The sequence below is a fragment of the Aspergillus stella-maris genome, assembly GCF_047715825.1.
Source record: "Aspergillus stella-maris strain CBS 113639 unplaced genomic scaffold BDV14scaffold_60, whole genome shotgun sequence".
NCBI classification, from domain to species: Eukaryota; Fungi; Ascomycota; class Eurotiomycetes; order Eurotiales; family Aspergillaceae; genus Aspergillus; species Aspergillus stella-maris.
In genome coordinates this window covers 1-17,670 of record NW_027396854.1, presented here as the reverse complement: position 1 = coordinate 17,670, position 17,670 = coordinate 1, and the positions used below count along the sequence as shown (strand labels likewise).

Genomic DNA, 17,670 nt, shown 5'->3' with positions numbered 1-17,670 from the left:
CTTCAGAAGTTCAAAGTCTCACCAGGGAGGATGGCCGAATGCGGCACCTTTCTTTATTGAAAGTGCAGCACTAACTAAGGTCACATTGAGCAAGGACAATGGAACCGGTTGATGAAAATTTTATCCTAACCCCAATTCTTGACAGAAATTCCAAGATGATATCTGGTATTCTCAATCAAAGCTGTATATTTTGGGAATGAGCTGTGAGGCTACATACTGGATATGCACGGGTACCTTTGGTAACTGGCCGAAATGACTCGTCCTATATCGCAGAGACGGGCTCCGCGCCTCCTCATGTATGTGGTCAGTATCGTTATAATCTTGATATTTCTCATCAAATCACCATTTCTGGCTTTTGGGAACACAGACTATGTTAGTAGTCGAGCTGGTCCGACGCCGCTTGACGCGATTAAGAACGGCACATTGGGGGTACGTACAGCCCGACCCGATTTCCTCAAAGTCTTGCTGACTCGCACAGGTGCAAAAAATATTCGCCATAAACCTTCCAAGCAGGCATGATAAGCGCGATAATATGGTCCTCGGTGCAGCCCTCAACGGCTTCCAAGTAGAGGTCGTTGATGCTGTGACACCCGATGAGATTAATCCCAAGACATATCCTTATGTCAGTTTGCCAAACTATTGGCTATCGCTTTCTGTATAAACTGGTCTGATTTCTTTTTGTTTTAGAACTGGAAGTTCGAGCATAGACCAGCCGAGTACGCAGCTCGACGCTCGCATCTTAATGTCATGCGACGGTATGGTAAACCCGCGAGTCCCACCCTGCAATAGCTCGCGACCTACCTAACATCAAACTAGCATTGTTTCCGAGCGTATTCAAAGCGCCATGATCATGGAAGACGACGCAGACTGGGACGTATCCTTCAAAACGCAACTCCAAAGCTTTGCAATCGCCGTGCGCGCTCTCCAAAAGCCCGAAGCCACAAGTCCAACTTCACCCTACGGTGATGACTGGGACGTCCTCTGGCTACGTCACTGCGGCATAGACTGCAAAAACGAGCAGCCCTATTTCCTAACCCCCAACGACCCAACAATAGTCCCACCAGCCCACTTCCTGCCTTACTGGCGGGATATCCCACCCCTCGAACGCCCCGATGACGCCCGCTTAACATGCGAGATATCAGACGGCACCTGCTCCATCGTCTACGCCGTTAGTCTCCGCGGCGCACAGAGGCTTCTTGCCGCGCTCTCTGTAGCGCCAGCCGGCATTGCAGAGAAAGTCGATATCGGCGCGCAGTTTGATGTCTCGTTTGGAAGGTTATGCGGTAGCGGATACTTAAGGTGCTTTGCACTGTATCCGTCGTTGACTGGTGGATACAAAGCCGCGGGATCAGCAGGGAAGGGATCTGATATTAATGCTCCTGAGACCGAGGATGACGGGGAAAAGGGAAAAGGTGCAGTTGAGCCCGCGTTCAGCCATGGGGTGATGTACAGTACGATGTTGAATATCCAGCGGATTCTAGCTGGGCAAGAGACGGTTTTGGCGACTTGGGATGATGTACCTGTTAGAGAGTTTCGGATTGGTGATGTACCGGCTTTGGAAGGGGTTATCAAGATCCAGATGCCGATGGGGGAGGAGCCCTAATGTACTCGTACTTATCATTGGATATATGACCATCGTGCTAAACCAACTGCATCCAAAATGTTGAGACTGGGCTTCAATAAGATCAGACGATCTGGAGCCTGAGCTGTGCATGGATTATGCATCTTCCTGCTCTAGGTAAATGCAGGTTACCGTGCCCCCCGCGGTCTCCGCGGCAAAGCCAGGGACAACCCCGTTCCGAATCGTATCACTCTGACATTCAGCAGGCACCAATAAAACGGTTAGAATTTATAACGAAGAATGCCGTGCAGCTGTTTAGGCGCGTCTATAGCTCTAATCCAACCATCCGTCCATTCCGTTGTGACGAACATGCCCACTCCACTCCACTCATACTACCCCGTGGGGATCGAAATCCCAAACTATGTTGCCAATGATATGAGCACGCCGTCTCTGCTTGGTGTATTTGTTATCGTCGGGTCCGTCGTCCTTGTTTCGAGTACGTCAATTTCAAAATATGGTAATCCGCGGATATCAAAATCTGACTTGGCGGTTGTATTTTGGTTTGCACTATGTATGTCCATTTAGCCCAGCCCAGCCCTATCTCTCTACAACCGTCCAGTGGACGACAATAATTCTAACCCAAGTAACAGGCGGCACAATCCACACAATCCTAGAAGGCTACTACGCCCTTAACCCAACAACCCTCGCAGGCTCAAACCACATCCTCTCACAACTCTGGAAAGAATATTCCCTCTCTGACAGCCGATACCTGCTAAATGACTCTTTTGTATGGAGCATGGAGAGTATCACTTCAGTCTTCTGGGGACCGCTCTCCTTTCTTCTTGTAGCTCTTATTATCAAGAGCCATCCTCTCCGTCACCCGCTCCAGACAATCGTTAGTATGGGCCAACTGTACGGTGACGTGCTCTATTACGGGACATGTGCGTTCCAGTTTATGGTTTATGGAATCGAATACTCGAGGCCGGAAAGGTATTATTTCTGGGGATACTTTGTGTTTTTGAATGCGTTTTGGATTGCTATTCCACTATGTAAGTTTGTTTTCTTCTGTCTTAGGGATTGACGAGAGGGGAGTCAAGTGCTAAATAATTCAACTCAGTGCTCCTCATTTCCAGCATTAGGGCTTCATATCGGGCTTTTACGATTGCCGCTGCGGTAGAGTGCAGGAAGGGCGCTGTTACTCATGCTGACTTGAAGAAGACTCTGTGAATATGACTGGGAGAAGTATATAGGCGGCATCTCGGATATTCTGTCGTGTGGTGGAGGAGTTCTCGGGAGGTCCGAGTGCTTTACTATTCTCAGGGGAGGGCGGGCATTCTTCCATTTCGTTATCCTCACTCATAGCCACTGAATACTTTTTCAGCAATTACGATTGGCTCACCCCTGTAGATCTAACCCCAAGTACTTCAGACTGTGAATTGGCTGCGAACTCCCATACAGTGTCTTCAACTGTCTTAAGTAGAATGCAATGTGCTTACCGGTTCGGGGAAAACGCAACAATCGAGTGCCGGAACTTCGAGGGGTGATATGCAAGAAACGCAGGGTATCCTTCAGAGTCTGACGTTGGATTTATCATTGAGTTGGTCAATTTGCTTTTTATTTTTTCCCCTCCAAGGGATCGCCGGATTTCGGCCTATGTGTTGGCCAGCCGCTGCTGACGTTCATCGAGGAGGCGATGGACGACCTACTAAAGAGATGGACTCGGGAAGGGGAAGACAGTCTTCTTTCATAGAATTTGAGGGGAAAATCTAAAAAAAATTATCGTGAATGGGGATGCCATAGACGGCCTATAAACTCAAGTTCTCAACCATGACCCATTCTTGAGTGACCGTCGGGTACGGTTCGGGCCTACCCTTGGCTGACGCGCTGGCTGGCGGCTGCATGTTTGGCGCTGGAAAAAGCATCGTGGGTAATATAGGTAGCGAGTGAGCGACGCTGGATAAGGATTCTGAAATGTCGAACTTCGCCACGTCCGTAATATTTGGTACACCACCCGAAATATATGAAGGCCTGATTCATTCAATCTAGCTACGATACTGCACTAAATACAATCGAAATAGGGGTAAGCTAACTAACTAGAATAGGAAATAGAAAAGATATAGATAATGACCGAGCAAGCGCTGACTAATAGTAAGTTCGGCGTTGAAGCAGAATACCAGCGGTCAATAAAGGTCGACATGAAATGTCAATCTCCTGAGCGATTATTTGGGAAGGGTAATCTGGCAGGTATGTGCTTTTAAGATCCCCAGACCGTGGCAAAACCGGCCAGTCCCATAAGCTCCGCGTAGCAGGGTTAGGGCAAAACAAACACTCAGACAAGATTGAGCAAAAGCTCAGCTGCAGTCAGTCTTTTAGCCAGAGCCTTGTCCCTCTTGCATCGAGCTCAATGCCAATTTTACGCTATGTGCTATCTTGCCTGGTGCAGAGTCAATCTTTTCGCATCACCTACAGTGGACACAATACCGGCAAACCATGAGCGGCCACCAAATCAGAATTATTATGGAGAAGAGAATGATAAAGGTGAGAATATGCATGGAAAAAAGCACGGAGCGCTTAACTTACAAGAAGCTTTGTCTGAAGAAAAGCAGACCGAGGACGAGAAGCGACCTGGTTCGTATGCGTCGCTTGGCGATGGAACTATCTCTGCAACGAGCAGTGCATTTGGGTCCATTTTGCGGATAAGCCATTACTTGAACGGACGAAGCTCCAATTCAAAAATGGTGGCACTGGATTACTGCGCCGCCTCAGACCCTTATTTTGTAGTCTCTCGCGCGGAAGAACTAGTCAACATTGCCCACTCGCCCGAGGCAGGGATAATACTGGAGCCCCGAAAGATATTGCATTGACCTTCAAAATGTTTCTCAAGCGACGCAATTTATACGGAAGGTCAGTGGACAATTTCAACATTGTTGAGGTGCCAGAGAAGTGGCTGTACAAAGTTCCCGATTTTCTCGATTATGAAGTCCCCGAATCAGATGCTCTGTCCATCATCCAGAATACTCAGCTGCTGCTGGGGAATAACGCGGGAGATCCGGGAGAAACTTTCGCAGATATGAAGAAAGTTAAAAGCTGTCCAAGCCGCTATACCTTTGTCGAGGATGTCAAGAAAAGCAGAAAGCAGCACAAACCGTATGAGAAGTCAAATACTTCAAAATCACAGGCCAGGAGCTTCAAACAGCTCTGGGATTGCCTCCTAAAATGGCGTCCCGCGAATGAGGCTAAGAACCGATTCATCCAACTTCAGTCGACCGACGCTGTTCGAGCCATGATGTGCTGCGTCGCGTCTCCAGAGTCCGAAAGGACGAACCTCGCTCAGTTCTTCGACCGTCAAGGGACGCCAAAGGCCTACCTCTACGATGAAATGGAGGCTGCGCAGAACTCATGGATTACTGAGGTGTATTTTCAATTCTTTCGCAAGGCAGCGCATAGCCATAAAGACGCTTGTCATCAATCGGCCATTTTCGGACAGCTCAAGCCCTCTGGCCCCCCCCCCCCCTTCGTCTGATAAGCACGTTCATTGGGTTCCGCATAATTGGTGACTTTTTTGATCGATACTGGACGTGCCACTATGTCGACGGAAATTTTGATGAGGACCAGGATATTGACAAAAAACGGGATGATGACGAGAGCGGAAATGTTCACAAGGACATAAGACCGATATACGCCGGTTTCCCAAACTGGCAACAGAGGAAGGTGCTTGAAATTATTCTAATCACTCGGATACTGGAGACAGTTTGCCAAAACACAAAGGAGATTCTCGCTGAGGTTAAAACAACCTCAAGCCAGAGCCAGAACACCATGTTTGAAGACAAATACGGGAGGCTCGAAGAGAGGAGTCTAAAAAACCTCCTGGGAAGCGAAAGGGTTCTACTAATTCTCAAAGGAAACCTGGCGAGCTTACGGGAAGTCATCGATCAGTGGAGTGTGCGTGAGAGTACTCAGGGCAGAGAACGGCCACGCTGGACCCGCCGCGACGATCAAAAGTACGGCAAGACAATCAAACAGAGGCTGGCCCTGTTCGAAAGCCAAGTCCGAGATGTGCGCACCAAGGAAATCGATATTGAATTCCTTCTCGGCCGCGTCGCAAGCGCCCAGGAAGCCATCCGCTCGCAGAAGTCGCTGATGGAGGCACGGAACATCACGCTCTTCACCTATGTCACAGTGTTCTTCTTGCCTGCCGGACTTGCCGTGAGTATCTTTAGCATGGCCGATGTTCCGAGCGGCCGGGTTGTTGGGTGGATGATACTCACTGCTGTCGTGGCCCTCCTGATTACAGTGACGGTACTGTACGGCGTTATCCATAAGTTCCGACGGGACATGTGGAAGGGTAGACCTGGTGAGACCAGAGACCCGAAGAACCAAGAGGTGTCAAAATCTAGGGAGGCTCCGAATTCGCCAGATGACAATTTCCCTAAGAGATCGTCGGGTAGGCGCTCGCTGCGATCGATGCTGCGGTTTAGTACTGGCGGTGATAGTAGTCGCTCAACCGACACTCGTGGGCAGGTCTGATAACAATAGTGGCATTGCGTTGGTCTAGCAGTGAGCCTGGGTGCAGGGACATTAACGCAAAAATGTCGGAAGCCAGGAGCTAACCCTTTATATGGAGTATTTCCAATCCTCGTAAAAGAATTGCCCTTGTTCAAGTAGTCGGTCTTGATATGCCGATCTCCGACTGGGACGGGTCCCAGCGTACCCTAGATGGAGCCTCTATTCGGCGTTTGTAGACTGTAAACCGCGTCACGCAAGATCGTCGCCGTTTTGGCCCCAAGACTAGGCAAATGAGGCATTGATGCGGTTGATCCAATGGGGCTCAGTATCCCCAGGGGGCCAAGAGATGGGGCGAGTGCCCTGGATGATCAGGATGAATTCCCCATCCAGTCCACGTCACGGGCGTAGCGCAGGTGAGCCGCGCACAGCCTTGTCTATTCGATATATGAACTGTCATTCCTGTTTTCTTATCAATCTAAATTCTCTTTTGATTTCTTCAGTCTTTTTGACCTCGAGACTGAAGCGGTGTTCTGGGAGTATCTACCCATTAACAGAGCCAGCGGAGACAACCTTAAGTCAGTATCACCCCCAACTCCGATCCACAAACCCTACCTACCTCCCTACATTCCATACTAACAACCACCCAGACCACCAGCAACATGAATATAGACACAAAACCCCCCCAACCACCACCCCAAACCTACGCTCCCCTCCCTCCTTCCTCCTCCTCCTCAACGCCAACACCAACACACGAAGTCGACATCGAAGCGCAACACAAATACACACCGGAGAAAAACCCGCTCAAGACATGGTCGCAGGTCGCGCAGGAATGGAAGTACGGATCGAAGAGTAGAGTTGTGACCCACTTCTGTCTTTACTTTCTGATTGGGTTTATTATTGGGGGGATTGTGGGGATTGTTATTGGGGTTTGTGTGGCTTACGCTTGATGATGTCCTTTTTAGTGGATTTGATGGGTGTGGTCCGCGGAGGTGCGACGGGTTTTCATTTGTGTGGACTTATGTATTTAATGTATTTAATGTGATATCCATTTGTCTTTCGGTCCGGATCGGTTTACTGTGTATGTCCGGTGCGAGCGTGATCGTGCTTTCCTAGGGTTGGTGATGTTGAGGGGTATAGGAAGGAGGGTTGTCCCGGCCGGCCTGGAGGGATGGACAGCTTCCAGGTATTAATCAACAACTTCAGCTTGGGCAAGGAACAAGCCTCGATTTACCACGATAGAACTCTCGCTGACATGCTTTTATCACTCTCGATAATCCATGTCTTCTTGGTCTTGATCGCAGCTTTCAGCACGTCCGCGCAAGATGTTATCACCCGCGATGTCTGCATTCTGGGAGGCGGTGCAACTGGTACATACGCTGCCGTCCAACTACTAGAGCGAGGCCACAGCGTCGTGGTTGTCGAGCGAGAGAATCGCCTAGGTGGTCACTCAGACACGCTATATCTCGCAAACGGGGACTTTATCGACTATGGGATCCGCGCGTACTTCAAGCTGCAAGTTGTCTTGGATTTCCTTGCGCAGCTCAATGTTGACTGGGAAATCTATGTCCCACCTGCATTCCGTACCGACTACATCAACTTCCAAACCGGTGAGAGGGTTCCCAACGACGAGACCCTGCTTGGGTTGATGCTTGGACTTGTTCGGTACCGAAATGCTCTGCAACCATTCGATTATCTTGAAACCGGCGGCTTCTATCTGCCTGACCCAGTTCCCGAGGTCCTTTTGCGCCCATTCAGGGAGTTTGTCGAGGAGCATGATGTAGCTGCAATTCTGCGCTTGCTGTACACGTTTAGCGACCCCCTGGGCGATGTCCTTGCGACGCCATTGCTCTATGTACTGCAGCTGTTTGGCATTTCGCACATCGATGCCCTCCTTGACGGTCCGATGATCCGGCCCAAGAATGGCACAAACGCTGTTTTTTATGCTTCAGCAGAGCGTATTGGTGAGGGAAACATCCTCTACGGGACTATTGCTGTTCAGACAACGCGACACCCCTCTGGCGTCGAATTGGTTGTGGAGAAGGCCGGGGTTCGACAGACCATTCGTGCGAGGAAACTGCTCGTCGCTTTCTCCCCGATTTTGCCCAACCTCGAGGGATTTGACATGGACGATCATGAGCACTCGCTGTTCTCCAAGCTGAGGTGGCAGAATTACTACGCCGCGGTTTTCAACAACAGCGGGCTGCCAGATGGGTACTACATCTACAACGCAGATCCTGCAAATGAGCCCGGCAACCTCCCGACAGGCGAATATCAGAGCGTCTTCGACTACCATAGTGTCCCGGGATACTACGCTACACGCATTGTTGGTGGAGAGAACTATACCCAAGCAGACGCCCAACAACGGGTGCTAGACGACCTGCGTCGCATGGGTGCAGCCGGCACATTTCCTATCCGTGATCCTGATATCATTGCAATTGAGTCTCACTCGCCAAGCGCTGTCTCAGTCTCAGTGGAGGATGTGCGCAATGGATTCTATAGGGAGCTGTATGCCTTGCAGGGCCAGAGGAGTACTTATTACACAGGGTTCACCTTTTGCATTGACTACACGCCACAACTTTGGAACTACACCCTGAGTATTGTGAACAAAATGACGGTTGATTTGTCCAGGGTAGATCTTTGAATTGCCCCATGTATGATATCTCCATAACTATAGGCAGAACTTGGCGAATTGTGACATTGTGAATCAGTTGACCTTCCAATTCATCGATAGATTCTGGTCGCCGTAGGAACATTCCAGGCAGCTTCTGTGAATGTAAAACTCTGCATGTCCACATGGACCTATTATCATGCAGACTCTTCACTTTCGAAAATATTAATAGAACTCATGACGCTATTGCGAAGTTTTTCGTTTCCTGCACAAATCATATAAAAGCTCACATCAACCCGGGTGCCTACAGCAACCTCTCACTCCTCTCTTATTTCTTCCTTATCCTACTTTCATTCCTCTCTTTCTCCCTAAACCACGTCTCGCCTTACCTCTCGTTCCCCTCCAAGATGTCTCTTTCAAACGTCTCCGTCGCAAACTCACCCTTCGTCTCAGCCTGCAATAGCCTCTTACCACCCACCATCCCAAACACCACAATCCTCTGGCAAACATCCAACGCCGTCCAGAACTTCACCTACCCGTCCATACCCGATATAACGGGCGAAATTCCTCCCACTATTCGCGACAATCGCACCCCGCTAACATTCTGCAACGTCACCATCGCTCTCACGCATACGGACGCAGACAGGAACGCCAAGGATACATCCTTCATCACCATCTGGCTTCCTCCCCAGGCAACATGGAACGGTCGGTATGCTGCTACTGGCGGCGGTGGTCTCGCTGCGGGGGTGGAGTATAACATGCTCAGCCCACTGGCATCTGGCTTCGCGACATCCTCGACAGACGGCGGACTAACACTGAATCATACAATCCAGCCTAACTCTGGTCTTTGGGTTCTGAAGCCTGATGGATCATTTGACGAGACACTCCTCACGAATCTCGGATGGCGCTCAATCAACGATATGGCGCTGGCGTCGAAGGACCTTATTTCGCAATTCTACGGCCGGAAGGAAGAATACTCCTATTTCATCGGATGCTCGCAGGGCGGAAGACAGGGGTACGCCGCTGCATCCAAGTACCCCGATCTCTTCAATGGGATTTTGGCGTCTTCGCCGGCGTTGGGGATGGAGTATATCGGGCCCGCGGCGTTCTGGCCATTCGTCGTTATGGGGAACGAGGGGGAATTCGTGCCGAATTGTGTACTTGAGCGGTATCAGGGTGCTCTTTTGGAGAGTTGTGATGACAAGGATGGATTAAAGGATGGGATGGTAGCGGATTATACACTCCTTACATCTTGCGCGGGGACGTTTAATACGGCTTCCCTGGTTGGGACGCATGTCACCTGTCCGCAAGGTAAAAGCAATGCAAATGTGACGATTACAGACATCCACGCACGAATCCTCCGCAAGATCCTCGACGGACCGATTCACCCCTCTACCGGGAAGAAATACTTCTTTGGAGCTACACCGGGTGCAAATCTCTCTGGTGTTGCCGGTACAGCATTCAACACCGCTACCCAGTCCTGGACACCGAGACCCTTTCCCCCCGCAGCAGGATGGCTCCAGAATGCTGTTTCGCGAAACGGAAGCCGGGATTTGTACGGGGAGACACTCAGTCTCGACAAATTAAGCTACGAAGAGTACTTCACCCTCTTCGACAAATCAATCTCTCTCGGCGGACCATATCTCGGCGATAGCTACCTCGACTTAACCCCCTTCCATGAAAAAGGCGGAAAACTCCTCTCCTGGATCGGACTCGCAGATCCTTTGATTCCGCCTCAATACATCTTGAACTTCTACGATGCCACCAGCGCAAAATTATCCGATCCCAAAGGTGCAAATCTCAAAGTCAATGACTTCTACCGACTCTTTACGGCCCCGGGGGTCGGGCATTGTTATGGTGGAGTTGGTCCGCAGCCGATTCATGTTTTGGAGAGGTTGATGGGGTGGGTGGAGAATGGGACGCCGCCGGAGACGCTGGAGGTGGTTGAACGGGTGGAGGGCGAGGGGGGGAAGGGGGGGAAGAGGGAGTTGTGTCTTTATCCTAGACGGTCTGTTTTCAGGGAGGGGAGTTGGGGGTGTGAGATGCCTGGGGAGGATGAGGATGAAGTTTGTGATTCGGATGACGAGAATGTGGATGAGGATGGGGGTGAGGGTGATGATGATGAGTCCGGTGGCATGAGCGCTTTTGGGGTTCCTCGCGGTACTCATTTGATATTTGCTCTTTGGACAGCGGCTTTTGCGATTATTTCCATTTGATGTGATGTCTCAACGGTCAGGACATCTACCTAGGGTTCAATCGGCTGTTTGGGGGTAGCGAAGATCATAGGTCACTGAGGACCACCATAGCTCAATCTCTACCTGGATTTTATTTTGTCATGCGTTTTTGACCTTCTTCGTTATACTATCAGCGATGAGTTCAATGGCATGAATGAATTAGGTTAATATTTGCAATCGTTCTGCAGTTACTTTTAAGGTCCTCCCATAGTATGCCCGAGATCGACCACGGTCTAAAGACTTCGCTACAGCTCGCTAACTGCATTACATTCTGATACGAAGCGAAACCCTCCCAACGACTTTGATAGACACGGAATAGTGTTCATAAACAAAATAATCACGTCTGCCTGCCAGCCCTACCAGTGGATCATCCTTCGAGCCAGCCCCGATGCTGTTCTCCATCACGCGAGTCATGCCCGCCGTCCCCTGTATTCCGTATTCCGTACCTCGCGTTCAACGCTCACAGATGAGCCGATGAGAAGCTCAGAAAAATATGATGTAGGGCTTTCGGATATAGCACCTAGCCCAGGAATTCCTAGCCGCCAGCTTCTCAAGAGCACAGGGTGTCGATCCGCGGCGGTATCGTAGGTGTCCAGGGCGCCGAGCCATAGTCACAAGTACATAGTGAAACCGAGAATGTCGCGCCGAATTCTAGGTCGATACGTATCTCTTCATTATTAGCTTGTTTGTTCATTCCATCTTTTATCTTCTGCATTCGGTCGCAACGTATGGGCCAGATCAGGGACCGGAAAGAAGAATGTCTGAAGACTGGATCAATGGGTTCTGCGCTTGTCCGTCTGTGAGCCTCTGTACGTATACCATACCTACCCAAGTCGCTCAGCAAAGCATAAAGTGCGAGAACCAACAATTCACTGATGCATGCGGTACGACAGGTTGTGAATCCTGCTTCTGCCCCTGGCTGACATTCGGTCGCACCCACGATAGATTGAAAGGCGCGGATGAACCGAGCAGTTGGAATGGCGCTGTACGAGTTCCTTGTTTTCAATCCATTCCCTCCATGCTTTCTCTCCCGTCAGAGTACTAACGGTAGCAGTGTCTCTGTCTTGTTCTCGGCTGTCTCTCGGGTTTCTACCCCGTGTGCCTAATCGTCCAGCGCCGCCAGATCCGTGGAAGGTATAGCATCAAGGGCGGGATATGCGGTGATTTCTGGGGCAGCGTATGCTGTGTGCAAAACGTGCTTGTGCAGAATGAGAATGAGGTCATATCCAGGAACGAAATGGCAAAGATAAATGTGGACCACGGTCCGTATACGGGGGTTCAGGGGATGGTTTATTCTGCGGCGAGTGATGGGAGGAATTAGGTTAGGTTGTACGTGGGGCGGAGCAACTATAACAAGGCGAGTATATGGCGTTGGCGCTAAGCTTATGTCTTAATCTGACTTTACTTATCCTGTCTTGATTTCTTGGGTTGCAATGTGGAGTTGTATATCGCTAAGCTTACGGGGTAGGTATGGTATCGGGGCATTAAAAGTGTAAGCAAAGCCTGCATGCGTTATGAATCTAGTTTACCTATTCCCTCAAGCCCGATGATAACCAGAACTCCTCTTGCTCGATCCAACGCTTCCAATAAATGCTATACATGCAATCCAATCTAACCCAACGCCTTTCCCGTTCTCCCCGTTCAGAAAAATCACCGTCGCGTTTCGAAACTGTCATTGCCTTGACTGGGATTCTGCCCCGGCGCCTGCATCCATCTCATCCCACTATTCTGCAGCACATCCCTTACCTCCCCCTCAACCTTCTGACTCTCAAGGTAATTCGACAGAAATGTAACCTGGAAGTCGCGACAAAGCTCTTCCAACTCCTCGCATCGTTCTCGGTATCGCGCTAGTTCGGCTTGCATGTCCTGGTATCGTGCCTGGAGGTCTTCTAGTTCCTGAGTGGTTTGCTGGGAAAGGGCTTCTCTGTTCTTATCTTCGTTGGTTTGCGCTGGGTATTGAGGGGTGTGTGATATTGAGGGGTCTTCGACTGTGGAGCTGGTGGTGTGGGTTTGTTCGGTGGAGGCCTCAAGGCTGCTCCTTGATGGCGAGGTGAGGTTCTGAAAGCGGCGGTTGATTCTGGAGAGGAGTGATGACCCGGGGTACGGTGAGCTTTCGCGTTTCATTTTTCTTGGTCTGGAGTCGGTGTCGTTCTTGTGTGATGCGGAGGTATCTGTGCAGGGAGGTGTGTTTGGCATTGTGATGATGCTCATCCTTGTCTTTGATAGAATTGGAGACTAGAGGAGAAAGCTGTATGTAAGAGAGTTGAGAGCTGGAATATATTCTCGACAATTCTGCACTCTTTCTGGCAGAGGAAGCCATGATTATATACACCACCCCCAGGCGTCAGAGCCCAGCGCCATAAAGAGCGATTGGGTATAGATCCCTGAAGAAAACTAACAAAATAAACTTCGTATCCCGGAAAATTAGTAGGCTGTGCAATTTATTGCCGTGATTGGTTGAAACCGGTTCAGATTGCGATCTGGGCTGGTTTGCTTGGGTCCGAACGATGGATCTCCAGGCAGCAACTTTAAGCTTACCGAGCGATGACAGCCCCTGAGGTGCTAGGTGCTTAGCTTGATTGGGTAAGTGCGTTGCGGGTTGCGAGGGTAGTGAAGTGGACTATGAAGTATAGAATGTGAAGGGGATTAGGTAGCTAATTAATTATTGAGGTCGGGTTCGGGTTCGGAGTGGTTGGGTTCGTATGGTTTGCCACTTTCGTTGTGTCTACCTTAGGGCTATGCAGTTTATTCCCGTCCTGTGCTACACACTTGGACGGCTCGCGGTGGACGCAATGAGGCTGGTATATTGTGATACTGGTGCAACTCAAATTGCTTTCCAACTTATAAGTATTTAGTCGGCCTACCTCTGCCCTCGATACTCTGTTCAATTTCGTGGGAATGGTATGTATCTTCCTTTCTGCACGAATCCCGGATTTCTGCCAACGACGACATTACCTAGAGTCTTCAAAAAGCCACAACACCTAACATAAGAGCACTGCCCAAAGGGCCGAAATTGCAATTGACGAAAGCATTGCCTCTTCATAGGCATTATTAGCGAGATTACCTGTGTGCTGCGGTTGACAAGATGCTCGAAATGTCGGGGCGTTACTGCGCCGACAGTCCGCGATCTCTAGTCTGGACCCTTTTTGCAATGATCCAATTGAGACTCTCTGGAACGCGGCTGCCTGTGCTTGGTGTTTGATCTTGTGGTTCTTGACATGTCTTGTGGTGAGGTAAGCCTTTGTACTACATGCCAGACGTTGCTGATTGGATCCGCAAGCATTCCACGGAAGGTACGCACCTATCGTAGACACTCGAAGCAATAACAAAGAAGATATCTCCTCTTACTTTTTCCAACGTGGTGCCCATTAGCCATGGACCAGATTCGCATCGATGGTCCAAGCCGTCTGACTGGTGAAGTCGCGATATCGGGTTCAAAGAACGCCGCTTTGCCGATTCTGTTTGCTACGTTGCTGGCATCAGGTCCAATTGAGATCTCCAAATGTTCCTCATTTGAAGGACATCAACACGGGCTATAACTCTCCTGCGTCATTTAGGCGCTAGAGTAGCACGCACTGGCTTGTTTGGCTCGTCAGTCCGCGTCCATGCTGGCACGATGAACCACTTCTGCGCTCCCATCAGCTGACCAAAACTATTCGCGCCTCAATTTGGGCTCTTGGTCCATTGGTTGCGCGCTTTGGACAGGGAGAGGTTGCGCTGCCGGGCGGGTGTGCCATTGGCAAGCGTTCAGTCGACATGCATCTTGCGGGCTTAGAGCAGTTGGGTGCCAGGATCAATATGGAACAGGGTCACGTCAGGGCCTCTACGCTCAACCATTGCCGGCTGAAAGGAGCTCGCATTGTAATGGAGAAAGTCAGTGTGGGCGCTACCATCACTATCATGAGCGCGGTAACTCTTGCTGTTGGTACGACAGTCATCGAGAATGCCGCATGTGAGCCCGAGGTGCCGAAATCAGCGGTGCAGGAGGAGCGAGAATTACCATCACTGGTGTAGAACATCTTGGCTGTGCTAACAGAACCTGCATTTATCGTGTGATGCCAGATCGCATCGAGACGGTACCTTTCTGGTAGCAGCGGCTGTCACTGGCGGAAAGGTGCTATGCCGTGACTCTCCCCGTTCAGATACTCTCTCAGCCCCTTTGCAGAAGCTTCGAGAGGCAGGCGCGCATATCCAACTCGGCGATGACTGGATCAGTCTGGATATGCATGGCAAGCGACCAAGAGCAGTTCATTCCCGGACCGCGCCATACCCAGGTTTCCCGACTGATCTACAGCCACTTTTCATGCTGCTGAATTTGGTCTCTCATGAAGGCTCTTCCGGGTCCATCACTGAAACTGTGTTCGAAGACCGCTTCGGATACATTTCTGAGCTGGTTCGGATGGGCGCGCGTGCTGAGATACGCCAGGAATCTGATACAGTCATTTGTCATGGCACCCAGGGAAAACTGTCCGGTGCAAGTTTGGAGGCTACTGACCTGCGTGCTGCAGCGACGTTGATTTTGGCGGGTTGTTGTGCGGTGGATACGACTGTGGTCGGGGGCATTTCGCTCCTTGATAGGGGGTATGAGCACTTTGAGGAAAAGCTGAAAGGCCTGGGCGCCAAAATCAACAGAACTCCGAGTCTCTGTCGCCAGGATTCCCGTCAAGGTTAGACTTCCAATGTATCGGTATAGAACATATGCCCTACCAGAGAAACATAGACTGAGAGGAAAATGCGACCAGCATCCAACCCTCTTCTTTAGATAGTCAACTACAACTATTTTCCGACACACGAGAAGCTTCATGCACAACCACCTACGCACTAGCAGTGCTAACTCCCGAGATTGAACTTCCTTGTTCTCATTGATTCGGTTCGTCATTTTCAACATATCCTCCACCTGATGCTCCGATGGGGGCGAAGGAAAACCGCGATAGATGACGTCAAACGCGAGGTCAAACGCGTTCAGCACCAGTAGCACAGATAGATAGGCGGCTAGATGGAGACATTGCCTCAAAATACCCCACGCAACTCCAGATATTTCGCTTGAATGTGGTAAATCCGATGAACTAGTCCTAGAAAAATGAAGCTATACCGGTATTCTCCAAACACGCTCATCCATAAACCCTAAATCCGACCGGTGTCCACGGGCAGGCCTCGGCCTCGGCATCCGTCACCATTGCAGCGCGCGGAGATACTTGCTATGCCGATACTTATACTATTATTATACTGTCCCAAGATATCTATATAATCGTCAACTATATCCTTGTCAACTATATCTACACCACAAAGCATCACAAAACCTCGAGCAAAGCCACTATCCAAACCCCTACCTATCATCACAATGGCCCCCACCAGCAACAAGCTCGTCGTCTTCGGCGCAACAGGCCAACAAGGCGCCTCGATCCTCACAACACTTGCCTCGCATCCGACCCTCTCGCAGCAATATTCTCTACGGGGAATAACCCGCGACGCCAGCAAACCAAAACCGCAATCCCTCGCAGCGCAAGGCATCGAGATAGTCGAGGCAGATCTCAACGACCCTTCTACGCTACCGCGCGCTGTTGACGGGGCGCACACCGTTATCCTGATTACGGAGACGCAGTACGTCTCGGATCTGAAAGAGCGCGAGACAACCCAAGCAAAGAATGTAATCGATGCTTCCCTAGCGTCGGGCGTTCAATTCTTCGTTTTCAGCACAGCTGTTCATGCATCTACACTATGGACCGGCGGCGCAGTGGACCAATTCGACGTCAAAGCTGAGATTGAATCTTATATTCGAGATGCGAATTTCCCAATCGGCTCAGCATCCATTGCGCCGGGAATGTTCATGCAGAATCTAACCACCGTCATGAAGCCCCGGAAGAACGAGGAGGGAGCGTTCGTTATTGCAGGCGTTAATGATCCGCATACCAAGATCCCGATGATTGATGCGGCTGGTGACTCTGGGTCTTACCTCCTACCTATTCTTTTGAATCCTGAGGAAGCGAAGGGGAAGGTTATACATGCTTCGTCGGGACTGTATAGCTATAATGACATGGCGAAGATTATTTCGCTTGTTTCTGGGGAGAGGGTGCAATATGTACAGCTTCCCGGGGATGTTTATAGGGGTTTTATGCATGAGGAGATGGGTGGTAGGTTGGTTGCTATGATGAGCTTTATTAATAACCCTGGGTACTACGGGCCTGGGACGGAGGAGAAGGTCGGGGGGACGGTGGAGATCGTGGAGAGTGTTGGTGGGAAACTGACGAGTTTCGAAGAGTTTGCGGAAAGGAATCTCAAGTCTTTGTAAAGGGTTGTTGGGTGATACCATGGTTGTATATAATTAATCGCTGAAAACGCAATAGAAGTATATAATTGTGTTAGAAACTAGTACGGCATACTGTTCGAACAAAAGGGCAATAACTCTTATTACACGTAATCAAGCGTATACCGCCTAATCAACCGCCTACCTTGTAAGCTTTGCCTTAATATCTCTTTTAATTCTTAATATAATCTCCTATTTGTTTAAATAAGACTACAGAATGCCTCGGCCATCTATAAATCTTGAGCCTTTTCAGGCAGAGATCTCTAACCTATACCAAACTGGCACAAATCCTCGTGCTATTGCAGATATCATCAGCAATCGATATGGGATTAAGGTTGGAGAGCGTACGATTAAGACCCGTCTCAGTATATGGGGTTCTCAGAAGTCAAATCGTACGGCTTCTCGTGATACAGTTCTTCATGCACGAATCAAAGTTCTTATATACCAGGTTGGCCTT

The 17,670-nt window shown here is 50.0% G+C and overlaps 10 protein-coding genes across 10 annotated transcripts; 9 read left to right on the top strand and 1 right to left on the bottom strand.

The window, feature by feature from the left end:
• Positions 1-252: 252 nt before the first annotated feature.
• Positions 253-1,691, top strand: BDV14DRAFT_210965 (uncharacterized protein; the record flags this gene model as incomplete). Its single annotated transcript, XM_073776001.1, has 4 exons — positions 253-429; positions 479-622; positions 688-755; positions 817-1,691. 4 exons carry the CDS (start codon positions 253-255, stop codon positions 1,601-1,603), a joined length of 1,176 nt encoding a protein of 391 aa, XP_073624668.1. The 3' UTR covers positions 1,604-1,691.
• A 239-nt stretch (positions 1,692-1,930) lies between these two features.
• On the top strand, positions 1,931-2,788 carry BDV14DRAFT_203450 (EXPERA domain-containing protein; the record flags this gene model as incomplete). Its single annotated transcript, XM_073774285.1, has 3 exons — positions 1,931-2,057; positions 2,212-2,610; positions 2,679-2,788. 3 exons carry the CDS (start codon positions 1,931-1,933, stop codon positions 2,786-2,788), a joined length of 636 nt encoding a protein of 211 aa, XP_073624667.1.
• A 145-nt stretch (positions 2,789-2,933) lies between these two features.
• On the top strand, positions 2,934-3,430 carry BDV14DRAFT_179802 (uncharacterized protein). Its single transcript, XM_073769810.1, has one exon. It carries the CDS (start codon positions 3,107-3,109, stop codon positions 3,329-3,331), a length of 225 nt encoding a protein of 74 aa, XP_073624666.1. The 5' UTR covers positions 2,934-3,106; the 3' UTR covers positions 3,332-3,430.
• Positions 3,431-4,433: 1,003 nt separating this feature from the next.
• Positions 4,434-7,014, top strand: BDV14DRAFT_203449 (uncharacterized protein; the record flags this gene model as incomplete). The annotated part of the gene is made up of 3 exons (XM_073774284.1): positions 4,434-4,975; positions 5,089-6,082; positions 6,715-7,014. The coding sequence occupies 3 exons, from the start codon at positions 4,434-4,436 to the stop codon at positions 7,012-7,014; spliced, it is 1,836 nt and encodes a 611-aa protein (XP_073624665.1).
• Positions 7,015-7,319: 305 nt separating this feature from the next.
• BDV14DRAFT_192038 (uncharacterized protein) lies at positions 7,320-8,708 on the top strand (the record flags this gene model as incomplete). The annotated part of the gene is made up of 1 exon (XM_073771581.1): positions 7,320-8,708. One exon carries the CDS (start codon positions 7,320-7,322, stop codon positions 8,706-8,708), a length of 1,389 nt encoding a protein of 462 aa, XP_073624664.1.
• A 323-nt stretch (positions 8,709-9,031) lies between these two features.
• BDV14DRAFT_210963 (tannase and feruloyl esterase-domain-containing protein) lies at positions 9,032-11,014 on the top strand. Its single transcript, XM_073776000.1, has 2 exons — positions 9,032-10,615; positions 10,649-11,014. The coding sequence occupies exons 1-2, from the start codon at positions 9,083-9,085 to the stop codon at positions 10,889-10,891; spliced, it is 1,776 nt and encodes a 591-aa protein (XP_073624663.1). The 5' UTR covers positions 9,032-9,082; the 3' UTR covers positions 10,892-11,014.
• Positions 11,015-11,666: 652 nt separating this feature from the next.
• BDV14DRAFT_203446 (PLAC8 family protein) lies at positions 11,667-12,230 on the top strand (the record flags this gene model as incomplete). The annotated part of the gene is made up of 3 exons (XM_073774283.1): positions 11,667-11,718; positions 11,803-11,894; positions 11,964-12,230. The coding sequence occupies 3 exons, from the start codon at positions 11,667-11,669 to the stop codon at positions 12,228-12,230; spliced, it is 411 nt and encodes a 136-aa protein (XP_073624662.1).
• Positions 12,231-12,559: 329 nt separating this feature from the next.
• On the bottom strand, positions 12,560-13,105 carry BDV14DRAFT_203445 (uncharacterized protein; the record flags this gene model as incomplete). The annotated part of the gene is made up of 1 exon (XM_073774282.1): positions 12,560-13,105. The coding sequence occupies one exon, from the start codon at positions 13,103-13,105 to the stop codon at positions 12,560-12,562; it is 546 nt and encodes a 181-aa protein (XP_073624661.1).
• A 1,178-nt stretch (positions 13,106-14,283) lies between these two features.
• udpA (UDP-N-acetylglucosamine 1-carboxyvinyltransferase family protein) lies at positions 14,284-15,581 on the top strand (the record flags this gene model as incomplete). Its single annotated transcript, XM_073771580.1, has 5 exons — positions 14,284-14,413; positions 14,467-14,510; positions 14,552-14,834; positions 14,867-14,985; positions 15,024-15,581. The coding sequence occupies 5 exons, from the start codon at positions 14,284-14,286 to the stop codon at positions 15,579-15,581; spliced, it is 1,134 nt and encodes a 377-aa protein (XP_073624660.1).
• Positions 15,582-16,250: 669 nt separating this feature from the next.
• On the top strand, positions 16,251-17,198 carry BDV14DRAFT_192035 (NmrA/HSCARG family protein; the record flags this gene model as incomplete). Its single annotated transcript, XM_073771579.1, has 1 exon — positions 16,251-17,198. One exon carries the CDS (start codon positions 16,251-16,253, stop codon positions 17,196-17,198), a length of 948 nt encoding a protein of 315 aa, XP_073624659.1.
• Positions 17,199-17,670: the final 472 nt, after the last annotated feature.